General features: G+C 40.2%; 2 protein-coding genes across 2 annotated transcripts in view; one reads left to right on the top strand and one right to left on the bottom strand.

Moving 5' to 3' along the window:
* Positions 1-6757, bottom strand: part of pak5 (p21 protein (Cdc42/Rac)-activated kinase 5) — an 83229-nt gene extending 76472 nt beyond the window's left edge. Inside the window, exon 1 of the mRNA XM_037750390.1 lies at positions 6383-6757. The gene's annotated coding sequence lies outside the window, so the exon portion shown is untranslated. The remainder of the gene's footprint in view (positions 1-6382) is intronic.
* Positions 6758-17742: 10985 nt separating this feature from the next.
* On the top strand, positions 17743-23934 carry LOC119476831 (galectin-3). Its single transcript, XM_037750393.1, has 6 exons — positions 17743-17810; positions 19154-19200; positions 19422-20174; positions 21089-21177; positions 21480-21651; positions 22366-23934. The coding sequence occupies exons 2-6, from the start codon at positions 19159-19161 to the stop codon at positions 22522-22524; spliced, it is 1215 nt and encodes a 404-aa protein (XP_037606321.1). The 5' UTR covers positions 17743-17810; positions 19154-19158; the 3' UTR covers positions 22525-23934.
* Positions 23935-23976: the final 42 nt, after the last annotated feature.

Raw genomic sequence — 23976 nt, 5'->3', positions numbered from 1 at the left:
TAAGAACATATTCTTTATCACTGACATACATTTATTTGAGAGTTAATATGTTTTAGAAACTAAATGTACTCCCAGTCTGCCTCTTTAATTTTTAATGGGCTGTCCTGAAAGGGCAGAACTGACCTGTGTAATATGGTGGAAATGAAACAAATGAGAGCGACGCTGGTTTTCTTTTGCATCGATACAGATGAAGAAAACGTTGCACATTCATAGTCCTAAAACCGCAGTCTCAAAAAGCACTCTGGGGGAAAGGCGCAGACACAGCAATTGGCTTTCTAAGGCTTCCCATTCTAAACAGGTATCGCTTTAATAGTGATTAAACTGGAATTAGGCTCCAACTGGTTACTACAGCAGTTTACCAGTACAATTCGTGCACACAAACACACACAGAAACAGGAAATGTAAGGCCTCTATTGCACATGTACAACCATGCAGAATCACCCTCCCTTTTTGCCAACATTCAGGGAAGTCGAGGCATGTTAACACTTCACAAACACACACGTTCACCACCACGCTCACACAGAAATAGCGTAACTCCCTCAGCCCGGAGGGCGGGTGACAGAGCTGGAAGGGCCAGCGCTGTGCTGGGCAGCAACAGAGGCAGATGCAGCGCTCGGTGGCCTGAGGGCATCGCTGGGTATTCAAGCTTCACTGGGCCTCTTCATCGGTGCCCTCTGATGCCTTAGCTCCATGACCAACGGCACACACACACAGAGAGCCAGCACAGAGCCAGTCGGGCCTTTCCAGCCTTTCGTACAAGAGGGGAATCGGGAAAGAAGTAGAACAGCCTCATTGAGAGCAGACACACACAAGTTAGACTGAGAAAACGGTAGAGGATGTAGGTTATGGTGGACTGTGTCTCCTCTGCTATGCTATTGGAGTATCTAGGTTAACTCTTTAAGTGTGTGTGTGTGTGTGTGTGTGTGTGTGTGTGAGTGTGAGTGTGAGTGTGTGTGAGTGTGAGTGTGTGTGTGTGTGTGTGCGCGTGTGTGTGTGTGTGTGCATGTGTGTTCTCTGTCTGAGTAAGGACACAGACATGACACAGCTCAAAGACAGGCAGTACAGCATTTTAGATCCACGACACTTTATTTGGGCTGCTGAATGTCAGATAACACGAGATGCTGTGCAAGATCTACTTTGATTCGTAAAGCTTAATTGTAAATTTACCACCAGTTTAGATTATAAAGACATGATGCAACACCTGTACTAGGGCTGTGTATTGGCAAGAATGTGGCGATACGATACACATCATGATACAGGGGTAACAATTCAATATATTGCGATATATTGCTACACTGTAAGCAATTCATTTTAGGAAAACTATCATAGCATAAAGGACAGAAATGCACAATTTTAGAATAGGCAAACATAACACATTTATACTGTGTGTAAACTATATGTTTTTTGCCACAAACTGCATGTTATTATCATAAAGTGGGCATGTCCGTAAAGGGAGACTCGTGGGTACCCATAGAACCCATTTTCATTCATATATCTTGAGGTCAGAGGTCAAGGGACACCTTTGAAAATTGTCATGCCAGTTTTTCCTCGACAGAATTTCGCATAAGTGTGGAGTGTTATTTAGCATCTTTCGCGACATGGTTGGTGCCAATGGATTCCTTAGGTTTTCTCGTTTCATATGATGCCAGTATCTTCACTCTGGCTTTAAAACTGAGCCCGCTACAACCTCCCAAAGATCGAATAGCGACCGGGCCCGACGGCGGGCTGTCGGATTTTTAAGAGGTTAATTAAAAATCGATACAGTGTTTTGGAGAATCGATACAGTATTGTACAATATAATACTGTGTATGGATATTTTCTTACACCCATAACCTGTACCATTTACTACTATATGTAACATCCATTCTACAGCTTGTAACGACACTAACATGAAGCCTACTATATGCACACACATGATATCTTCCTATATCACTCTAAATTGCTTCCTGTTCATGTCTCCTCCTCTGTCACAATGTCTCTTTCATACGCTCAATCTCTCCCTCACATACACACACATATACACACTCTTCATTTTGTTACTGACATGCCAAGTCATGCAGAAAACACAAGGGAAGCTTTTTTTTTTTTTTTTAATCCCGGGACAAAAAACAGCAAAATGCAATAACCTGGGACAAAAGTGCTGACATCTGAAGATGAGCGTGGCGTTCAGACGGGCTGCTAGGCTGCAGCTGAAATGAGCAGAAGCGACAGACTGAGAGGAAGCAAGACCCCCTACACAGACAGACAGACAGGCACTCCTTTTATAGACTCTTTGTACTCGTCTCCGGCCTTCTGATCCTCTTATTCTCCCCCTTCTTTTTCCCCTCATCTTTATTCTTCACTCCCCCATTTTATCCCAATACTTTACCCATCTGGATATTCCTTCTGGGATGCAGCTCATCTCTCTATCCTCATCCCCCCCCTCTCCTATGGTCACCTGTCCTGCTCTTCCTCTTCTCTGCCCTCCTCTCATAATAACCTTTCTTCTCACGTCTCTATCTATTCCGCCGTCTTCCTCCCTCTCTGTACTTCTCTCTTTCTCTTCCACTCCTCTATCCGAAACCTTGTTTGCATGCTCCCTCACTCCGCTCCTTGATTAGCGAGATCGACCAGCGCAAGTCCGCCAGACACTTGGTTAAAAATGGCCAATGAGTCTTTTCGAGGGGGCTCCTATATATAAATAAAGGGCTGAATCAGACGCTTCAATTACAGATAACACATTCCCACCCTTGCATTTCAAACACTATTTAACCACAGAGAGAGCGATAGAGATGTTGGCCACATGAGGTCAGTCTTGAAGGACCAATAGAGGAGACGTAATACAGTGTGCATAGCAAAAAGGGTGCTAGATTTCCTTCTTCTGGTCAAATTATTCATTGTACGACTCCCCCTGACTCTTATGTAATTGTGAATGTGTGCGAGCGAGGACGGCTGCCTCCTCATAGACAGCAAGAGCAGTCTAGTGCAGAGCCATAGGGACTAAAATAGTTAGTCATGTGGTCATTATCGCTATCCTCTTTTTTAAGTACTCACCCCGTATCCAGAAACATTAAACAGGAGAGGACCTTCGAGTGGGTCTGTGCATGTGTCTGCGTGCAAGGTTGAGAGAGAATGACAACCAGAAAGAGAGAGAAGGGAATGAGGTTGTGGGATTGTGATAACTTCAAAGGTTATTATTATTATTACTGCAGGCTGAAGCCATGCTCTGGCATCCCTCAAGCTTTGATCATTATGTAAAGCTGTTGTGCTCGGTGCTGCCACCGAATACATTACAGAGTGGATAACCAGGGAGTACGAACACGGACCGACACATTGACTCAGCTAAGTTTCTTCCAATTTTAAAATAACACGCATCCCATCGTCTGTAAAGGACAAACAAAGAGAACCTTTTATCTGATTTCACCATGACGTGTGATCTGGAGATGCAGATGGTCTGAAAGGTCGTACACCACCATCAACGATATTTAAAGGGTCACTCCACCAATTTTACACGTGAGGATCAGTGTACTAGTCACAAGAAGTACCACACAGCCTGCGAGAACAGTTGTATAATGTCTATTTTGGTTCTGGAGGAGTTTTTTGTTAAGTCTGGGAGAATAATGATATCAAGGTTATCTCTGCTTTGGTTTGGAGACAAATGCATTACAGAAAGACTGCAAAAAAAAAACTGGTGGCATAAGAATAGAGGTCAAAGTGCGGCAGTTTAGTGAAAGGACCTGTTATGGTCAGTTCAGCCACCATAATTTTCTGCTGAATATAATAATATGTAGGGTAGTCAAGGAATTTCCCCTGCAGTGACAATGGTTGGCTCAACAGTGCGATATGCGGTATTATTAAATATTTATTTGCAAATTACCTAATTTATCCTGATTTTAATGCTGTATAAATAAGTTTTAATGTAAGGCCATTATTAGGTATATTGTTGCTTTTTAAATGACAAAGATGACAGTTTTAAAACTAATGAAATACTTGTTTGTTGTTAAATGCAGAACACAGAAGGGTAATGAGGGGCAGTGGGGGTTTCTTTTCAGCTGAGACGCTTTGATTGCGTCTGGTTGCCATGATATGGAATATCCGCAGAAGTAAAAATGTCCGCACAAGGTAGAGTACTTGCTCTGGATATATGCGAAATATGCGGCGCTCCCATTGCAAAGAATTTAAAAGGAAAAAATGTGAACATAGCGGTTTGGGCTGTTAATTGGCATCCTCTGCGGTTGGCTTATCAATAGCGTGGTATTGCAATATTGCGGTACAGCCCTAAGAATATGATAGATTTATTGTATATAAACTGATATTATAAGGTATAGTATGACAATAGAGTAATTCATCGGCAGGTAAAATGCCACATATTTTTCAGCAGTGACAGCCCTGAAGACCGAAATGGCCAACTGCTGCCTTAATTAATCCAATGGTGAATAAATGCAAACTGCTGAAATACGACCCTAGATGATGATTATCCAGCCATATTCTGATTAATCATTGCCAAATGACCCTCACAATTTCCTCAACCACAAGGTGACATCCTTAAAGGTATTGTTTGAACCTAAATCCAAAGCTACTATCACATAAGGGAGAGAAAAGCAGCAAATCCTCCTCCTCACATTAGAGAAGCAAGACTATATACTGTATATAAAACTATATAACCACCGACAACAACAACAGACATCAACAACAGAACACCTCAACATTAGCCTACTATAGGCCTGTTCACCATATCATTATCATCATTACAATATATCAACATCATTAAAGTGCTCTACATATAAGGTCATAAGGTGCAGCATCCTCACACACAGAGGTTCAGTCATTCTTTTGTTTCAGAGTTTGTTCAACAGTGCAATACTGGTAGTCACAAATGATCTACGAGCCCGATCGGTTCGGAGTGATGGCACCCTATATCGTCTACCTGATGGTAACTAAATAGGGTATGTGATGCCTCTCTAATAATCGCCTGCCCTTTCCTCATCACTTGGGACTCACAGGTCATCGTCATGAAATGATGCTGTTGTCCAGCAATTGACTATCTTAAGCAGTTTGTTTTTATTATTCACCGACAATCAAAAGTATCAGGCAATAGAACAGAAGGTTAAAATGCTCTCCACAAAGGAGCGATAGAAGAGGACCAATATATGTCAGTTTAAACATTAATTATAGATGCTGCAGACCTTTCTAATAGATAGCATCTGTGTTCAAATTCCATGACAGTTTGGCATCTATTATTGTTCCTTAATATTTGTAGTCATCTATCACTTCAATACCCTCCCCATTAATGGTCATTTGATCTAGATCTAGGTAGTGTTTTATATTTTTGCTTGAAAAATTACAAAAAAAAGACTGATCAACTATGAAAGATAGTTGATTCCTTTTCTGCGGATTGACTAATAGACTGTTTCAGCCCCATTACTTTGCATTAGGATGGTAGACTGTAGGTCATAGTTAGCTCCCTTTATACATATATAGGACATGAGAGTAAGCAACATTGGTATATGATCCATCTTCTAGGGCAAAATATAGGCCTCCTGACAGCTTTAGAGGTGTTGTGCTACATGTTATTATTGCCCCTATTAATAGGAGTGTTGCTGTTAGGGCGATTATGAGCTTATGAGGGGGAACCCCAGCTCAGAGGGCCCAGCCACCACTTTTAATTTTCGTCTACACATTCTAATCCGAAAGCCACATTGAACTTGAAAACAAGCCATCTGTTCCTGCCCTTATACCTGGCCTACATTAGCCTGAGCAGCACACACTCCACACTCTGGCTGGCTGGGCTGCAAGCAAAAAAAAAAAAAAAAAACATGGGCAGTGCAAAATACATGTGCACTGACATCATCACTGTCATAAATGAGGAGTAGTGCTGCAATAAAACAAAGAGATATAACAACATGAGAGTCCATTAAGGCTATAAACTCACCATAGCCTACTGTGAGCTACATTATAAGGATATAGGTGCATTATTTTCCAGCCATCGACCACAATTCCTCCTCATTTGAGCAACAATGACAGCATTCAAGAGAAACCAGGCCTTCACAATCTATTTAGCAACATGCTTATAGGTGTGATGCCCACCCCAGTTCAATACCAAGGACAGCGGTCGACGCACGGAGAGCCTGACAGCCATGACAACACATGCACACTACAAAATGACTGATTCATTTCTGCACGGATGCACCACAAGCAGCGACACAAACCTGCTCCTGAATGACACTGCTGTTTCTGTGTGATGCATTAAACCCGCAGACACAAAAACTAAACCCTTAGACATGCATTTCGTCTTTGCAGAGCGGCTTCTTTTGCACCCCTGCAAGAAGAAGAAGAAGAAGAAGCAGCCACATTTTTAACCATCGTCCAAAGCGCGTCTGTCGAATAATAAAAATGCTCTTACCTGCTTGTCTCGGGGGGGTTGAAGAGCTCACATGTCCCGTCGCTTATTTTGGTCTGTTATAGTGGATATTATTATTATTACAGTGTGTGTGACACCGTTATGTGTCTGCCAGCGCCATGTTATTATCACTGAGAGGACTGTGCGGTCCTGACTGTGCGCTACATCCGGGCTCGTTGAGGAGGAGAGCGAATGAGCGCAGTTCGAGGCGGTGGAGAGGAAGGAGAGGAGAGAGCTCTGGAGATGTAGATGTAGAGAGAGGAGCACCTGTACTGAGCAGAGGGACGACTCTCTCTCTCTCTCTGTCTCACGTCGACGTTACCTCAGTTAGACCCTCACCTACATTCACTATAAAGACCTTTTACTGTGGAGCTCCCAGCTGAGAAGGTCTTCTGTTCACTGTCCAACACACAACTCATATTAATCACCTAACACACACCTGAGACCAATATAGTGTTGCCATGGGGAGTGTGTGAAAAATAACTAGTGAGCAAGCACTTAGCTAAGCTAGGTTAAAAAGTAAAGTGGTTAGTAAGTACATAGCTAAAAATAATGAATAAATGGTTAAAAATTATAATTTTAGCTATAATAACGGATGTTTCAATAAAATAGATAGCAAAAAGTAGGCCTATAGTTTAGTTAATTGATGGATATAGCTAGTAGTTAAAAGAGATAAGGTAGCCTACTGTTAGGCTAGCTCAAAGTGATGAGTAACGTTGGTTAAATGGTTGAAATAGCTAAAAGTAATGAATAAATGGTTAAAAATGATCATTTTAGCTATAATAATGGATGTTTAAATAAAATAAATAGCAAAAAGTAGGTCATAGTTAATTGATAGGGTTGAAAGAGATAATGTTGCCGTTAGCTTACTGTTAGCCTAGCTCAAAGTGATGAGTAACGTTAGCTAAACGGTTGAAATAGCTAAAAGTAATGAATAAATGTTTTAAATTGATAGCTAGCTAAATGTAGGCTTTATGAAAAATGTTTGGAAATTATCATTTTAGCTAAAAATTACAGATGTTTCATAGAAAGATAGCTAAAAGTAGCCCTATAATGTAGTTAACTGATGGATATAGCTAGTAGTTAAAAGAGATAAGGTTGCCTACTGTTAGGCTAGATAAAAGTAATGAATAAATGGTTAAAAATTATCATTTTAGCTATAATAATGGATGTTTAAATAAAGTAAATAGCAAAAAGTAGGCCTATAGCCTAGTTAATTGATAGGGTTGAAAAAGATAATGTTTCCGTTAGCTTACTGTTAGCCTAGCTCAAAGTGATGAGTAACGTTAGCTAAACGGTTGAAATAGCTACAAGCAGTGAATAAATGTTTTAAATTGATAGCTAGCTAAATGTAGGCCTTATGAAAAAATGGTTAAAATTATAATTTTAGCTAAAAATGATGGATGTTCCATTGTAAGATAGCTAAAAGTAGCCCTATAGCGTAGTTAATTGATGGATATAGCTAGAGGTTAAAAGAGATCAGGTAGCCTACTGTTAGCCTAGCTAAAAGTAATGAATAAATGGTTAAAAATGATAATTTTAGCTATAATAATGGACGTTTCAATAAAATAAATAGCAAAAAAGTAGGCCTATAGCCTAGTTAATTGATAGAGTTGTAAGAGATAATGTTGCTGTTAGCTTACTGTTAGCCTAGCTCAAAGTGATGAGTAACGTTAGCTAAACGGTTGAAATAGCTAAAAGTAATGAATAAATGTTTTAAATTGATAGCTAGCTAAATGTAGGCCTTATGAAAAAATGGTTAAAATTATAATTTTAGCAAAAAATTATGGATGTCCCATAGAAAGATAGCTAAAAGTAGCCCTATAGTGTAGTTAACTGATGGATATAGCTAGTAGTTAAAAGAGATCAGGTAGCCTACTGTTAGCCTAGCTAAAAGTAATGAATAAATGGTTAAAAATGATAATTTTAGCTATAATAATGGACATTTCAATAAAATAAATAGCAAAAAAGTAGGCCTATAGCCTAGTTAATTGATAGAGTTGTAAGAGATAATGTTGCTGTTAGCTTACTGTTAGCCTAGCTCAAAGTGATGAGTAACGTTAGCTAAACGGTTGAAATAGCTAAAAGTAATGAATAAATGTTTTAAATTGATAGCTAGCTAAATGTAGGCCTTATGAAAAAATGGTTAAAATTATAATTTTAGCAAAAAATTATGGATGTTCCATAGAAAGATAGCTAAAAGTAGCCCTATAGTGTAGTTAACTGATGGATATAGCGTAATTTCCACTTTGCTTTCATTTTTTGTGTATTATTGATCAACAAAGCAGGCAGATATTTTGGCGGGTAGTGGACGGGTAGAACCTGAAGGAGGCAGCAGTGCAACACAAAGGATACCAGCTGCCGTAAAACCCCGAAGAAGAAGAAGATATTTTGGCGGGTAGCGAGCCGCGGTGAAATGTTGCGATCGTCATGTCCAGTAAGTGCACCGCAGAATATTCGATTTGAGACGACCCTACCCCGTTGAAATTCACGCACTACTCAAGTACGTACAGAGTGCACAAAGTGCACTACATTGAAGTGTACATCCGGAAGTACATGAATTGGAACACACTGTATATCTTTACATATCAAATAGTTGTTTGCTGCTATATTAATGCTCTGGACATTGGAGGCTATAGAGCACCGTTAATAGTGTTATATAGCCTCCAGTTTAAAAAGTGTTGATGAGGGTTACTTGAGATCATCTGACAGGAAACACTGACATAGAAGCTCGTGGACAGTTAATCCTAACTAAACAGGAAAAACTATCTTTATAGGAAATCAGGGAAACTGCTTCATAGGCCTGTTTACTAACCTGGGGCCTGTGGATCCCCAGAGATCATTCAGGGAAGTCCAGGAGGAGGGACAGCAAAGACCGGGAACAATTCATATATATTTTTATTGTTTTAATCTTAAAGTTAGACTTTGGTGGTAAGGTTGATAGATGATAGCCTACAGGATTGTGTCATGATTTCATCATGTCGGCTATTCATTTATACTGTACATGGTCGAATTGAGCTGCTATATGCGGCCCTGGGGCATAAATAAAATCTGCAGTGTGCAGGCCGATTAACTCCTCTTTCCTTCCAGTGTCTTTGCAATGTGTACAGTTTTTTATGCTGGAATAGTAGCCTACCTATATCTGCTTTTTGGGAATTTAATAAACACATTTTAAGAATTTGCAACATATAAGCACAGATATTTTACAACCACATGTTGACACAGAGACTCAGGGTCTCAAGATTAGGCGATAAAGCATGATGATATTTGGGTATTTTACTATGTCTTCATCTGTTGCCTCACATCCTTTTAAGTGCATTACTGTATTAAGCTGTATCATTGTTCTGCTTCTAAAGAGTATGTTCAGCATGAGTGTAAATGTAAGTGTTTCTCAAGTGAAGCCAGACACAGGCTGTAGCCCCAGAGCACTGGGGATCCACGCAGTGTGACAGTCTCTGCCAGCTCTGACAGTGTCGCAGCCCTCATTGATCTCCCATCTCTGTTCCCGACGTGCCATTTGTAGCACAGGGCTCTTCCCCAGACTACAGTAAGTGAATGTGCGAGGGCACGAGTCAATTTCTCCCGCTGTGACAGGAAAGTCCTTATGTCTGACTGTCTGGTTAACTGAGGGAGAGAGAATGAGAGAGGAGGCAGAGAGCTGAGTATCCATTATCATGCCAAGGTCTAGCTCTTTGTGTTGTTGTTAAACATGGAGATCAATGAGGGAGCTGTTACCACATGTCCTTCCCTTTCTCCGCTCATCAGCCCGATAAATCTCACCAGTCGACTTGCTCGCAAGGATACATCTCCCCTTCTCTCTTTCAACAGCTGGTCGTACAGGTGGAGACTTTGAATGACTCAGAAATGCATTCCTGCTCTCACTTGCACACATGTGCTACACATGTGTAACCACCGTAGATGGATGCTTACAAAAATAGGCTTGCACTTTGCAAACTGACACACTCTTCCTTGCGACTAGATCTTTTCCTCGCTCCAGTGATTTGTCCTCTTGTGATGATACGGTCCCCACCTGCTCTGTCTCCCATGCGGCCTCCCTACCCACCACCCATAAATCCCTTTGGGAAATGAGAGCCAAGACTGTGCAGTGCAGTGGGAACACCCTTTCAGCTCACGACTATTCCAGGCTGTGCTACACTTATTATGGGCTTTATGGACAGCCACATCTATACTAGCCACATTGGGGGGGAGATGGGGGAGCCTAGTGATGCATTTTAGTAAGTGGGCTCAATATACTGCAAATATTGGGATTGTGAAGAGCTGTGAACTTCACCCATAGACTGTAGGCCTATATAAGATGTGGACTTAGTCACTGTGACATCACCCTTTAGGGACTTTCGTTTTGAAGTCTGGAGTTTGGCATTTTGGCCGTCCCCATCTTGGTTTTTGGCCTGTTAATTTTTTATAACCAGAAGTGACACGACTTCTATACAATCAGACATCTTTTTGCAACCAGAGGAGTCGCCCCCTGCTGGCTGTTAGAAAGAATACAAGTTTAAGGCACTTCTGCATTGGCTTCACTTCTCAGACCCAGACATTGCCGCCTGGTGGTCTAAGAGAAAAAGCTAAAGTTACATTTAGACCACTCAGTAATATGGTAGTGTGTTTCATTGATCAGAGTTTGATGCCTTTGTCCCTCCTAAAACTGAAAATGATACCCAGCCCTCGCTCCCATCCATAGTCACCCTCTTGGATATCTTCTAGTTTAAGGCACTTCTGCCTTGGCTTCACTTTTCATACCCCAGAGTTGCCCATTGACTTCACCCAAAATATATCTTTGAGAAACAAAAGAGTCACCCTCCTGAAAGGTGTCACTAAATAGTTCCTTAAAAAGCTTTGGGTAGGTTGATAACACGACATGGAAGCAGTGGAATTAGCCATATTTGTATGATAAAGATGATGGTTGAGGTAGATTATACTGCATTTGTTTTTGGCTTTTTATGCTCAAAAGATAGATTTTGGGTGGAATATCACTTAACAGTGCTTCATCCGATCATTTTAGCCTGGTCATGTCATGCACTATGATTTGGCTGTGAAAGAGTCAGCTGACCAGATAAGTCCATAGATTACAGACTCATACAATCATATTGCCTTTCGTGGAGCAACTAGTGCTCACCACAGGACTGCTACACCCCCCCTGTGAGTATTTGACACCACCATCTAGTGGTGGATTGTGGGAGCACATGGTTTCCTATAGTGCATCCAACTGTAACTTGTATCAGTGGCTGCTGGTTGTGTCTGAAACATAAGCCACGACATCTCAGAGTAATCCTTTGTGATATTAAATTGATCTCATAGTGGTCCAGACGGGATGATGATTTTTTTACACACAAACAAAGATACACACGTAAACATAAACTCAGGTCCCTGCAAGAACGTGCTGCTGTCCCCATGGCAACTGTAGCAATATAGTTTTCTTTGAAACCATCTCCCTCACTCGTACTCGCTCTCACACACTCTTTGATTTTATCTCTCTTGTTCACTCGTTCATTGAAGGCACCAAAGCATCTTTAGACACACAGGATAGAAAAACACAAATTTGACCTCTAACCTATTGTGGGGTTTAACTTGTAGAACTGTCTCTTTTATTGCACCTTTATTAGGAAAGAAGTGGTCAAGAGGAGGGGAAAATGTAAAGAGGATGCAGGTTGCAAGTGTTGGAATGAGGCCCAGAGCTTATCAGAGGCTAATGCCACTGCCGTCGCTTTGGAAAACCCTGCTCCTGCCAGAACGCTCTCTTCTGCCTAACAGCAGCACGCCTCACGGTCGCCTCCTTTTTGCTAAGCTCCCCCATTGGTTGAAACTCCAAAAGGAGATCTCCTACAAGTGACATCATTACTCCCTCTCCCATCAGACAGCATATGTCATGACCACATGGCAACCATCCACTCAAATGAAGCACTGTAATTTGTTCCCCAATTCAAATAACTACTTGAGCTATATTTGTTATGCATGGTGTTTTTATTGCAGTTTTTTTTACTTTATCTCATTATTCAATAGGCACAGATTGGGTTGAGTTCATAGAAGAGTTGTGGAAACAAGTGTTGCCAGTTCAGACAGGCAAACCAGGAGACTAACCATGGACCAAATGTTCTGGATTGTTTCTTGGCAAGAAATCTCTTCTGACAATAATGCATCCCAAGCAAAACAATTCCCCACCATCCTCACATGAAGCTTCATTTTGTGGTTGCCTAAAGCCTGGTTACTGTGCTGGAGAATATGACAATGCAGGCTGATTTTCTCCAGCAGTCTCTCCATGAATGAGTACTTTTGTCAATATAGTAAGTTGATTAACCATTTGTGCCCAAAACGTATATTTAGTATGATAAGGAAAAATGCCACAACATTTGTTCTGATTAGTCAAAAGTCTTGAAATTTGGTAAGGACATACTTTGGGCAGGTATCTAACAGTACAACTTCCAAAAATTTAGAACACATGAAATGTCACACTTTTATTCATAGTCAAAATCGGGATTTTTGAAAAATGAGGAGGAAAAATGCTAATATTGTGTTTATTCGATTTTTTCAATATGAAATATATTTTTGTACTGCATATGTGTGCATATCTTTGATATTCAACTTGTTATGAGTTCAGTGTTAGATACAGTCATTTTCTTATACTACTATATCTAGTCTTTGGGCACATGGGACTACTGTTTTTTCCAGTCCCATGTGCCCAAAGACTAGATATGGTATGATAAGACGGTGGTATGGTTTGACCGATTTTGAAAATGTCTTCACATTTCTTTAAATAGCAAATATGCCAGTCTCGTGGGAGGTGAGGCCTTGATTCTCCAATGTGGAATGTATTGCATTAGTGCAACAAAGGTAGTGAATAAGTATAAGAGACGTACCCTTCAACCACAAGGCCTGAGTTTGAGCTTCACTTTTAACAACCACTACTAAAGTGTCCTTGAGACACTGTTTCATTACCATATCCAAGGTTGTTGTAGCTTATCTGATGCCTTGCAAGCAGAAACACACATTTCTCCAGTAAAGTGTTACCTTTAGATCTATGAAAGGCATTACTGCAACGTGAGGTCTACTATTTAAACAATATTAATTGCCTACTTATGCATCCAGCAGATACGGAGCAACATTAGCATTCACTTGGAGTTGTTTCTGGTCACCTGAAGAATTAAAATATTCACTCTTTTCTAGCTCTGTTTTGGTCTCCACCATAGACTGTATATAAGAAGTGGTCACAGTCACTGTGACGTCACCCATTAGGTTTGTGGACTGCCGTTTTGAAACCTTGAGTTCGGCATTTTTGCAATCGCCATCAGAGTTTTTGGTCGTTGTATGTGCAACCAGAAGTGACACGGGAGGGTGGAGCTACAGTAAGTACAACGTAACGCTTAATAAGACATTTTTAGGCGACCAAAAAGGTTATAATTGACTTTCATGAACTGAAGACACACTGTGAAAGGGTTAAAGTTGTAAGACGAAAACACGGACAACTCCCAGACAGGAGCCAGTAGAAACCGTGGTAGCAACCTGTCTATCACAAGGTAGCCACGCCCTAAAGCATCCCCTGCTTTATGGTCTATTTGACTCTAAATGGGACCATAATTTACTAAATGAACATCATGCTGTATTGAAGAAGACTTGAAACTAGCGATTGAAATCATAAACTCATGCTAGCAATGTTTACTGAGGTAATAAATCAAGTGAGAAATAGAGTCATTTTCTCATAGACTTCTATACAATCAGACTTCTTTTTGCAACCAGAGGAGTCGCCCCCTGCTGGCCGTTAGAAAGAATGCAACTTTAAGGGACTTTCACATTGGCTTCACTTTTCAGACCCAGAGTTGCCTGCTGGTCTACACCTACTCCTGAGGAAAATATCTGGCTCTGCTAAATGTTCCATTATGTTCACCAGCTAGTTGCTAACTTTTGCCATTTAGAATTGGGCCGATAGCGCACAGTAAGTTTTATCAGACCATCTTTGCTGAAAACAGCTGCTTTTAGTTGGGTTTGTCACTACGCAGGCCTCTTTCACATACTATATCATATGAAAATATTGGTTAGTGCAGCTTTAAATTGTACTCAATGAAAATGTCATTCTGTTTTAATTGTCAAGAGTGCAATGTCAGCCTTACTTTATATAATGGTAAATATATAATTGAATCAATGTATTGACAACTATACAATTACTGCCGCAACATTTCCTATACATCTCATTGTTTACTGTAATAGACACCAGTCCCTGTTGTGCATAAGCAAATGACAAACAGTTGTCTGTTTATCATTTAATTCTGAAAACACTTGAAAATCAATTGAAAAAAACAACAACAAAAGAACGACACAATTTGCCTCGTAACGGCTTATAGGAGATGATGAGACATTAGGATCTAATCAGCACAGATGCTCAGTTCAACAGATTTCGAGTGCAGCCACACAAACATGAGCGCACACCCACACACACACACAGCCAGAGGCTCCAACTTCCCAAATTGTGCACCGTGGCCGCACCCTTCACTTGCCTAATGTGGCACTGTGAGCCACAGCTGGCCTCCTGAGGTCAGGCTGCAGGGTGCTCTCATACACTCATGAAGAATTAATGACTTTGAGTGTGTGTGTGTGTGTGTGTGTGTGTGTGTGTGTGCGCACATGTGTACTGTATTGTACATGAAAGTATAACACAGTATAACACAGTTTTAGCCAGGTAGTGTGTTGCGTATACCTACTGGAAGCAGACACGTAGACTAATATTCCACTGTTTTTAATAGCTGATTATGTCGTGTCAGTCTCCCCATACATTTTAGAGATTTAAAAACACTGTTTGCTAAAGTGTGGAGGTGAATACAAATGACAAATATGATTTTTTTTTTACTTGTACTCTTGGAAGCAGTATGCGGTAGCAGTTTATGATGCAATAACCTGCTAACAGGAAGCTGTCTAACTACTGGCTCTGAGAAATGCACTTAGTGACAAATAAAATTGTCTATAGCTGGACTAAATAGAACACATTGATGGGTAGGGGTGTAGAGTATCGTGATATTATGTTATATTATTCACAAAAACACGGTACTGATTTTTAATTAGTAGTTTACAAAGATTAACTCAGTCAATACTTTATTTTATTTGCAAAGCAATGCACCCTCGCAGTGTGTGTGTCCTCTCAAAATAGTGTCATGATGTTAGATGTTACAGGAACTGTGATAAATGCAGATTCTACTGTTCTGATTGCATAAAAAAAGCAAACTGTTTTACTCAGATTTCATGCATATGGTGGTCTGTTCTTTATTATATATACAGTAGTTATAGACAGTTTTCCTAAAATTAGATTTAATAAATCGTTATTTATCGCCTTGCTTACAGTATTGCAATATATCGCAATATACTGAATCATAACTCCTGTATCGTGATATGTATCTTATCACCAGATTCTTGCCATACACAGCCGTATTGTTGGCTGCACTCATTTGCATGAAAGTTTTGCCTGAGTACAGCAAAGACTGATCTGGTGATCTGCCTATGTCACAACAATAAGTAGTACTTGTAGATGAAATGTTTTAACCACAAGTGGCCACTTAAGTGAAATGAAAGGGTCAAACTCGTCAGCAAGAGTTAAAATGAATTGCATACACTATTTACTATATAAAAGATACTTTTCCTTTTCTGTCTCCATACGGAGTTTAAAATTAAAGACCCGGTAGGATAAACGTCAGGCGCTGAATTCTCGGGGGATTACGTATTAGCATTCTAAGAAGTTCTGCAATTTCTGACATTTCTCAGCCCAGATGATTGCTAATCTAATGATGGTGTGAGGACAACCGGCGCAACTGTGTGAATCCCTCATATTTTGTCATTGTTGAAGCGGTTGCCCCGGAGATTTATTGGATGATTGCGTGAAGATCTTTTTGGCTGAGTTTGAACCTGACAACTCTCCTGTTAAACATTATCAAAAATGCCAGAATCAATACTTTTCACTTTACCATTGTCACTTTACTGTCTTAAAAACTGTCACACCTCTGTGTATATACATACAGTATATTTATTACTTCTCTATGCTACATCCCTGTTTGCACCTCTATGTACATATACAGTATTAATTCTCATCATGCATATACATACTTAATCCTGTTTAAATTCAGTTTTCCCATCTGAAATACTGTCGTCAAAAAAATTATAAATTTCATTTTACATTCATATTTTATACTTACTTATGTTTATATTTATTTTAACTGCACTATTTTATGCCTTAAATAATCATTTTGCTTGTGTGATTTCCCCTTTTATATATATATATATATATATATATATATAGCATTGTTAAAGGAACCTGAGACAAAAGATTTCCATGGCCAATGACTGCTTTGCTGGAATTGACAAATGACAAATAAAGAACCTTGAATCTTGAATCTTAATTGAACATTAGAAGAGGTGAGACACTTACAGCTCTGCCTTTGTAAACGTATTCAACAAATATTAAATCGGAAGTATGACAACCGAACCCAATGCAGTGACTTAACCCGAGGGTGAACCAAGAAGCGGTAATGTCTGACTTTTCAGCTGTCGATGACTGAATCACAGGAACGTACAGAAAACAGTCCTGACTTCTTTGTCTATCCGCTGTAATTGTGTTACTCTGTGTGGCCTAGACACATGTGGCATGAGTGTTACACAGTCCCATGACTACTCAACGGTGACATGAACCACATCAGCACAAAAACACATCATTGTGCTGCCAGTGGATCTAGTCTAGGTACGGAAAGGGAATGTCATCTGCTGGAGAACAGAACATTTTACATGACATTTCAATATTTTGATATTGTTTCCAACCTTTCACACCCTCCCCCAGTTTCTTTTCCTTTATTTTATTAGATCATCATAACTTTAATTACTTAGTGATATCTGGGAATGCAGCCTCCTAGACTAGTGGTTTTCAAAGTGGGGTCCTTGAGGGGGCTCCAGGGGGTCCCCAGCAAAAAGGGGAATCATTTATTTACACTATAATTCCATCCATAAGTAACTACTGTAACAACTACTTTGGTCATGGGTTTAATATACTGTCTGTATTACATAAAACATCTAAAAGCAAAAATCTTTCAGGGTCCGTGGTCTCTTTTTTGTCAGTTTAGGGGTCCTTGATGTGAAAAAGTTTGGGAACCACTGCCCTAGACAATAAAGTTAACTCAATAACATTTGAGTTGCATATTTAAAACCTTTAACGCCACCATATCTACCACTATGTCTTATTCACATATGTTATGTGACATGTGAGGGTGTGGTATTTCTTGTTCTGACGGTGGAGGGATGAGGTGAGGAGTGGCCAAGCAGTGAAAGGGTTTGGGGCTATAAAAGAGTGTTTCGATGTGCTCGGCTACAAGCCGACTGATTCACTTAAACCACACCACGGCCTGCAGCCTGCTCCTTCTGTGCACCTGAGGACTAAAGACGAGAAAAGGTAACTTCTAGTCTTAATCTTATCTGTGGCAGCTTATACAAAATGGTTCATATTTTTGTGGATCAGAACCAAAAAGCTTGTTTTCATCCAATATTAGAAGATTCATTAGTACCAGGAACAGTCTGGGTTCTGGTCTGGTGTCCTGCTGTAGAGTGAAAGGTGTGTGCAGTGCAATGATGCACCAAATGGGTCATAGAACTGATCTAAATATGAGAATATGATTTATCTTCATATGTATGTATGTAGTTAATCTGTTTGATTGCTGTTGGTTGATTGGTAATGTTACCCATCCCTGGCTACACCAAACCCCTTAATATTAATTGATTCATTTACTTTTTTTACATTTTTTATTATTATTATTTAGTAATATTATTAGTATTTACTTTTTTCTTTGCCTTACTATTATTTTTATTGTTTATGTTGTTATTGAACTTACTTATTAACATTATTACAATTACCATTTATTAACACACTTATTTATTCATTCACATATCTCCTCTTTCCCCTCCTATTTGTTACCTGTTTGTATATGTCACACTGACAAACTTTAAAAAATAAAATAAAATGAAATATTTATTTATATAAAATAAAATAAAAGCCCTTATCTAGATTAATCAATGAATATACACTGTATATAATTATAACATTAATATGCTTTTAAATCATTAACAATATTTTGCAAGTAACCACCTATAATAAAACTTATTTTCTGTGTTAAGTTGTATTTCTCAGGTAATAACAAACATTAATAGGTAGAATGAAATAGCAAGACTAGGTAGTTCGATCATTTTATAACAGTAATTGAATTTGCAGTCACAAGAACAACTGTGTATTAGTGGTAGGGCCTGGACACCAGAGAATCATTGTTACTACACATTCCTCTCTAAAGAGCACATAAGTCATTGAAACAACCCTGAATCAATATGCCATTATGCTTCTGCATGACTCAGGATGTTTTCTATGGTCATCATTCAATTAGTGCATTCCATGGCATCCAATAAGCTTCAGTTTACAATGTATATCTATATGGAGACAGACAATCAGCCAGCGCACCGTTCGCTGATACTTTGACATCCTGAAAAGCTGTAGAGTCCTCTGGTGGTCACCTAGAGGAAGGTTTCCTCTATCTGCAGCTCATTAAAGCTCAGTCTGACTGCAGTGCATGTTCTCTATCTTGTAAAAATAAATTTGTTTAGTTTCCATAGCATTTATCTTTGTGATTTACAGACTAAGATCTATTTTGGTTTTGTTCTGTCTTTAGTTTTCTGTGTCTGTTAGTCCTCTGAGACTTGTTTGTAATAGCTATAAAATAAATAAAAGTGTACTTGATCTTGTTCTGGCAGGCAGCATGGATGTAAGTACCTCACCAAATGCTCAGATCTCTACACTGGTAAGAATGACGCAAATCGTTGCAGCTATTTCCTCCACATTTTCCATCTAAATATGAATGCTTGATTTTTTTTGCTTATGTCAAACGGCCTTGTTTGCAACTGCAAGTTGGTGTCCTCCATCCTGTCAACCCTCTCTCTTCCTCGTATCTCCGTCCTGGCCCCCGACCCTGACCCTGACCCTTCTCTCTCTCCGTCTTCCCCCTCTCCTCCTCCCTCTCAGCACTCTGACCCTCTGTGTGGCAGCTGCCCGTCCTCTGGTTCTGCCCCACAGGCTAACAGCCTTTGGCCGAGCCTGCCGCAGTCTGGAGCTGGTTTCCCCGGGTGGCCGGGACAGCCGGGACAGCCGGGACAGCCTGCCCAGCCCGCACCGTGCTGGAATGGCCAGCCAAACACTCCCTGCTGGCCTGGGACACAACCAGCTGTAGCACCAGCCCCTGCACCTACCACAACCGTAGTCCAGGCTCCAGCTAATGCTCAGGTTCCACCGCAGCCCTGCAATCCTTGCTGGGGAGGTACCCAGTACCAGCCTCCCCAGAACCAGGCTCCCCAGTACCAGGCTCCCCAGAACCAGGCTCCCCAGTACCAGACTCCCCAGTACCAGTCTCCCCAGTACCAGCCTCCCCAGAACCAGGCTCCCCAGTACCAGGCTCCCCAGTACCAGGCTCCCCAGTACCAGGCTCCCCAGTACCAGCCTCCCCAGTACCAGCCTCTCCAGCCATCAGCTCCAATTCAAGCTCAAGTCCCTGTTCAAGTCCCTGTTCAAGTCCCTGTTCAAGTCCCTGTTCAAGTCCCTGCTCCAGCTCCAACTCTAACTCCCCACCCAGTCCCAGCACCTGCTCCTGGCATCCGCCCAAACGCACCAGGGTGGCCCGCTCACCCTGGTTGGCCTTATAACCCGGGACAGTCAGGATGGCCTGGACAGAATCCATCCATCATGCCTCCACACTGGCTTCCTCCCACATCTGGACCTCTTGTGAGTCAAATGCAAAGAATCTGACTTGCATGCATCTTACAGTCTCTTTTCTAATGCCCAGGAGAGACAGAGACTTAAAGAGAAGGATAAGGAGAGATGTAAAAAAACTAGGGATGTCAAAGTTAACGTGATAAAAATGCATTAACGCAACCTGCGATTTGTTGGTTGTAGTGGGCTCAGTTATAGTCTAGTTAAGCTAGAGTGAAGATACTGACACCATATGAAACTAGAAAACCGAATGAATCAATTGGTCATATTAGCTTGTCGGAAAGGAGAATAAATAACGCTCCAGAGTTACGCAAAATTTTGTTAAGGAAAAACTGTCATGGGCATTTTCAAAGGGGTCCCTTGACCTCTGACCTCAAGATATGTGAATGTAAATGGGTTCTATGGGTACCCACGAGTCTCCCCTTTACAGACATGCACACTTTATGATAATCACATGCAGTTTTGGGCAAGTCAAAGTCAAGTCAGCACGCTGACACACTGACAGCTGTTGTTGCCTGTTGGGCTGCAGTTTGCCATGTTATGATTTGAGCATATTTCTTATGCTAAATGCAGTACCTGTGAGGGTTTCTGGACAATATTTGTCTTTATTTTGTCTTGTTAATTGATTTCCAATAATAAATACATACATTTGCATAAAGCAAGCCTATTTGTCCACTCCAATGTTGATAAGAGTATCAAATACTTGACATATCTCCCTTTAAGATACATTTTGAACAGATAAAAAAAGTGTGATTAATTTGCGAAGAATCACGATTAACTATGAACAATCATGTAATTAATCACAATTAACATTTTGATCAATTGACAGCCCTAAAAAATACTGATGGATCTACATATGTTTGATCACTAGCTGCTTTATAATCCAGGTTGTTTTAATGTTATTCTCTCTCACTCTTGCTGTTTAGAGTGTGCCATACAACTTGAACCTGGCCCGAGGGGTCTACGACAAGATGATGATGACCATCTTGGGCCATGTCAAACCTAACGCTAAAATGTAAGCTTAAGTACATGTACTTAGATCTCTTTCTGAACCATTCTTTTACCTTTATGTACCTTTTTTAAATTTTTCTCTTAAAGGTGCTATTGATAATGTTGATAACATTCAGCCACTGGAGGTCGCATTCTCCCTTTTTTTAAATATTCGTCTATAAAAATGTTATCAATAAGACCTTTAAGTTCATTTTTAGTTTCAAAGTTGTAAGTATAGTATACAAATCTGACCTGTTAGTGGAGGACAGACAAAAGAAACAATACAGTGTCAATGATCAGTGTCTAACTAGTTTTGGTTTTCCGCAGGTTCACAGTGAACTTTCTGAGAGGCAACGACATCGCCCTTCACATCAACCCTCGCTTTAGTGAGGGGGGCAAACAGGCGCTGATCCGCAACCACAAACTGGGTGAGCGCTGGGGCGCGGAGGAGAGGGACCTGAAGGGACCCTTCCCCTTCGCTCAAGGGAGCCCTTTTGAGGTGAGCGCAAGAAAAAGGAATCAGAAGGGGCAGTAGATTGAAAAGTCATGCTTAAAGCTGCTATGTGTAGCATGTCAACATCAATAAATCATTACCACGTTCATTTGGAGTCATTGTCTGCTACTAATCCACTATTGCTTTTTTACAAGAAAATTAAATAACAATCGTTTTAATCTTTTAGTCTCATTTCTTTGTGGTAAAACTTTTACTATGTTGATGTTTCAAAATGCTACACATGGTGCCTTTAACTGACTCTAGGTCACTTTCTCATGGTTAACGTCAGGCTAACGTTTGGAAAAAGATGGAAAGGGTTGGAAAGTCGTTTGTGCAATCGGGTCCTAGATAAGGGAAGTGCTGCACTGCAGGAGGACTCCTGGAGGTCAGTGGGGGTCTCATGTTGCTCAATAACATCAATAACAATTATGCTTTACAGGCATCGCTAATAGGTTACTAATCGGAAGAGCTAATTCTGTCTGTCTCTGTGTCCATGTGCACTGGCAGCAATAATGACTAGGTTCTTTTCCTTCAATCTTACTTTGTATTTTTTAATTAAGTAAGGTTTCATTTTGCATTAAATCATCCTAATTAAATGCATCTTTTTTTCAATTTAGAAGATTTGGCCCTGCAGAATGACTCTTCCTGAATGAAATCATGATTAAATCATATGCACCTCGATGGAGGTTAGTACATTATTGGTGTTGTGCTCTGTTCCAGATGAAGATCCTGTGCACTCAGGAGGCGTTCAGGGTGGCGGTGAACAACATCCCGCTGTTTGAGTTCCGACACCGCGTCAGAGAGCTCAACCAGATCGACAGAATCAACATCCTGCACGATGTCGTCCTCACCTGCGTCAATGTGGAGACACTTCCATAGGAAGCACATTATTACTCACAAAGCACATCAAGGGCACAGATATGTATGAGTGTGATGTAAATGCATACAAAGACACATATAGACACACACACGCTATCTATACAGGCTACATGTTGCAGGAAGTAAAACTTTCCAGTTTATTTATCATGATGCTTAAAGATCGAACAAATGTGTGTTAGTACGTAATGTAATATTAGTTATGACATGAGCTGAGCTCATTCTATAATATGCTACTTCCTCTACCACATAGCTAACCATTTAACACACACAAAGCTTTAATCTTCTTCTCTATGTAGATGCTACTGCTACTGTATTTATTGTGTACAATATGTTCTATATTATTAAAGGGGAGCTACGCCCATTTTCAAAATGTATACACATTATTCCTATGGTCTAAGACAGTCCAAAAATGATTAGTAAACATGAACAACTCTCTCCCGAATCCAAAAACTCTCCAAAGAGTGCTGAAACTCAAACTTGTGATGCCATAGGGTATAAAGTGCTGCTCCATAGATGATGAATGGAGAGAGATGTATATGGGAACATTTTCTGTTTCACAACTGACAACATTACAATAGAATAAAGCTCATTTCCATGAAATCAGTTTTCCATTCATTGTGTATGGAGCAGCTCCAGACTTTATACCCTATGACATCACAAGTTTGAGACTTACTTCTCTGGTTTCTGGCTTTGAGAGAGAGAGAGGAGCTCATGTTCACAAATATTGATTGAACTTTCCTAGGCCGTGGAAATAACATACTGGAATTCTTAATTTGGGTGGTGTTCCCCTTTAAATTGCTAACTGAGAATTAAACATGCTAATATTGCCCAAAAAAAAATCCAATTATTATTATGTTATTAGATGTCCATTAGGGTTCTGTTAACTAATTATGAAAAAAATAAAATCATCAGTCAGTCATCTGGTCCAATGTTTTAATTATTTATTTTAAAAGAAGTACAGTGCAACAGTTTGAATAAAAATCTCTTTCAGAGAAATATAAAACCTTAAAATCAGCACAAAGAAAACTTGCACAAATGTACAAAAGGAAACAGACTAACAGATAAGTAAAGCAATCAGTCATGGCTACAGTACTCTGCAATTGGGGAGACACCATTGGCACAAAAATATGAATAACACAGCCTAAACAAAACACCTTCACAAGTCCATCATCTGACACTCATACCTCAAGATAACCATTTCTATCCTCACACCTTAACTTAACTTCCTCCAACCCCCCACTTAAATGCATCCATCTCTACCTAACAGAACCAGTTTTGCCCCATTAGCAGCAGGGCCTAAGGATGCTGATGTCAGTTGCATCCAACAATTTGGTCTGGAGCAAAATGTCTCTGTAGCTGGCCAAATTGAAATTGGTGATATGGTTCACCCAGTGGGTGATTCATCCTTAATGCAACAATCGGAACCAAGTATTAATTGTACAAAATATTCTC

The sequence above is a fragment of the Sebastes umbrosus genome, chromosome 18 (genome assembly GCF_015220745.1).
Source record: "Sebastes umbrosus isolate fSebUmb1 chromosome 18, fSebUmb1.pri, whole genome shotgun sequence".
NCBI lineage: Eukaryota > Metazoa > Chordata > Actinopteri > Perciformes > Sebastidae > Sebastes > Sebastes umbrosus.
The sequence above is the reverse complement of the archived record's forward strand: the minus strand, read 5'-3'. Positions and strand labels throughout refer to the sequence as shown.

Bases quoted from the DNA above. Each gene is read 5' to 3' on its own strand.
- LOC119476831 (XM_037750393.1), top strand. From the start codon at position 19,159: ATGGATGTAAGTACCTCACCAAATGCTCAGATCTCTACACTG. The intron at 19,201-19,421 runs GTAAGAATGACG...CCTCCCTCTCAG, and splicing joins ATGCTCAGATCTCTACACTG to CACTCTGACCCTCTGTGTGG. The intron at 21,178-21,479 runs GTAAGCTTAAGT...GGTTTTCCGCAG, and splicing joins GTCAAACCTAACGCTAAAAT to GTTCACAGTGAACTTTCTGA.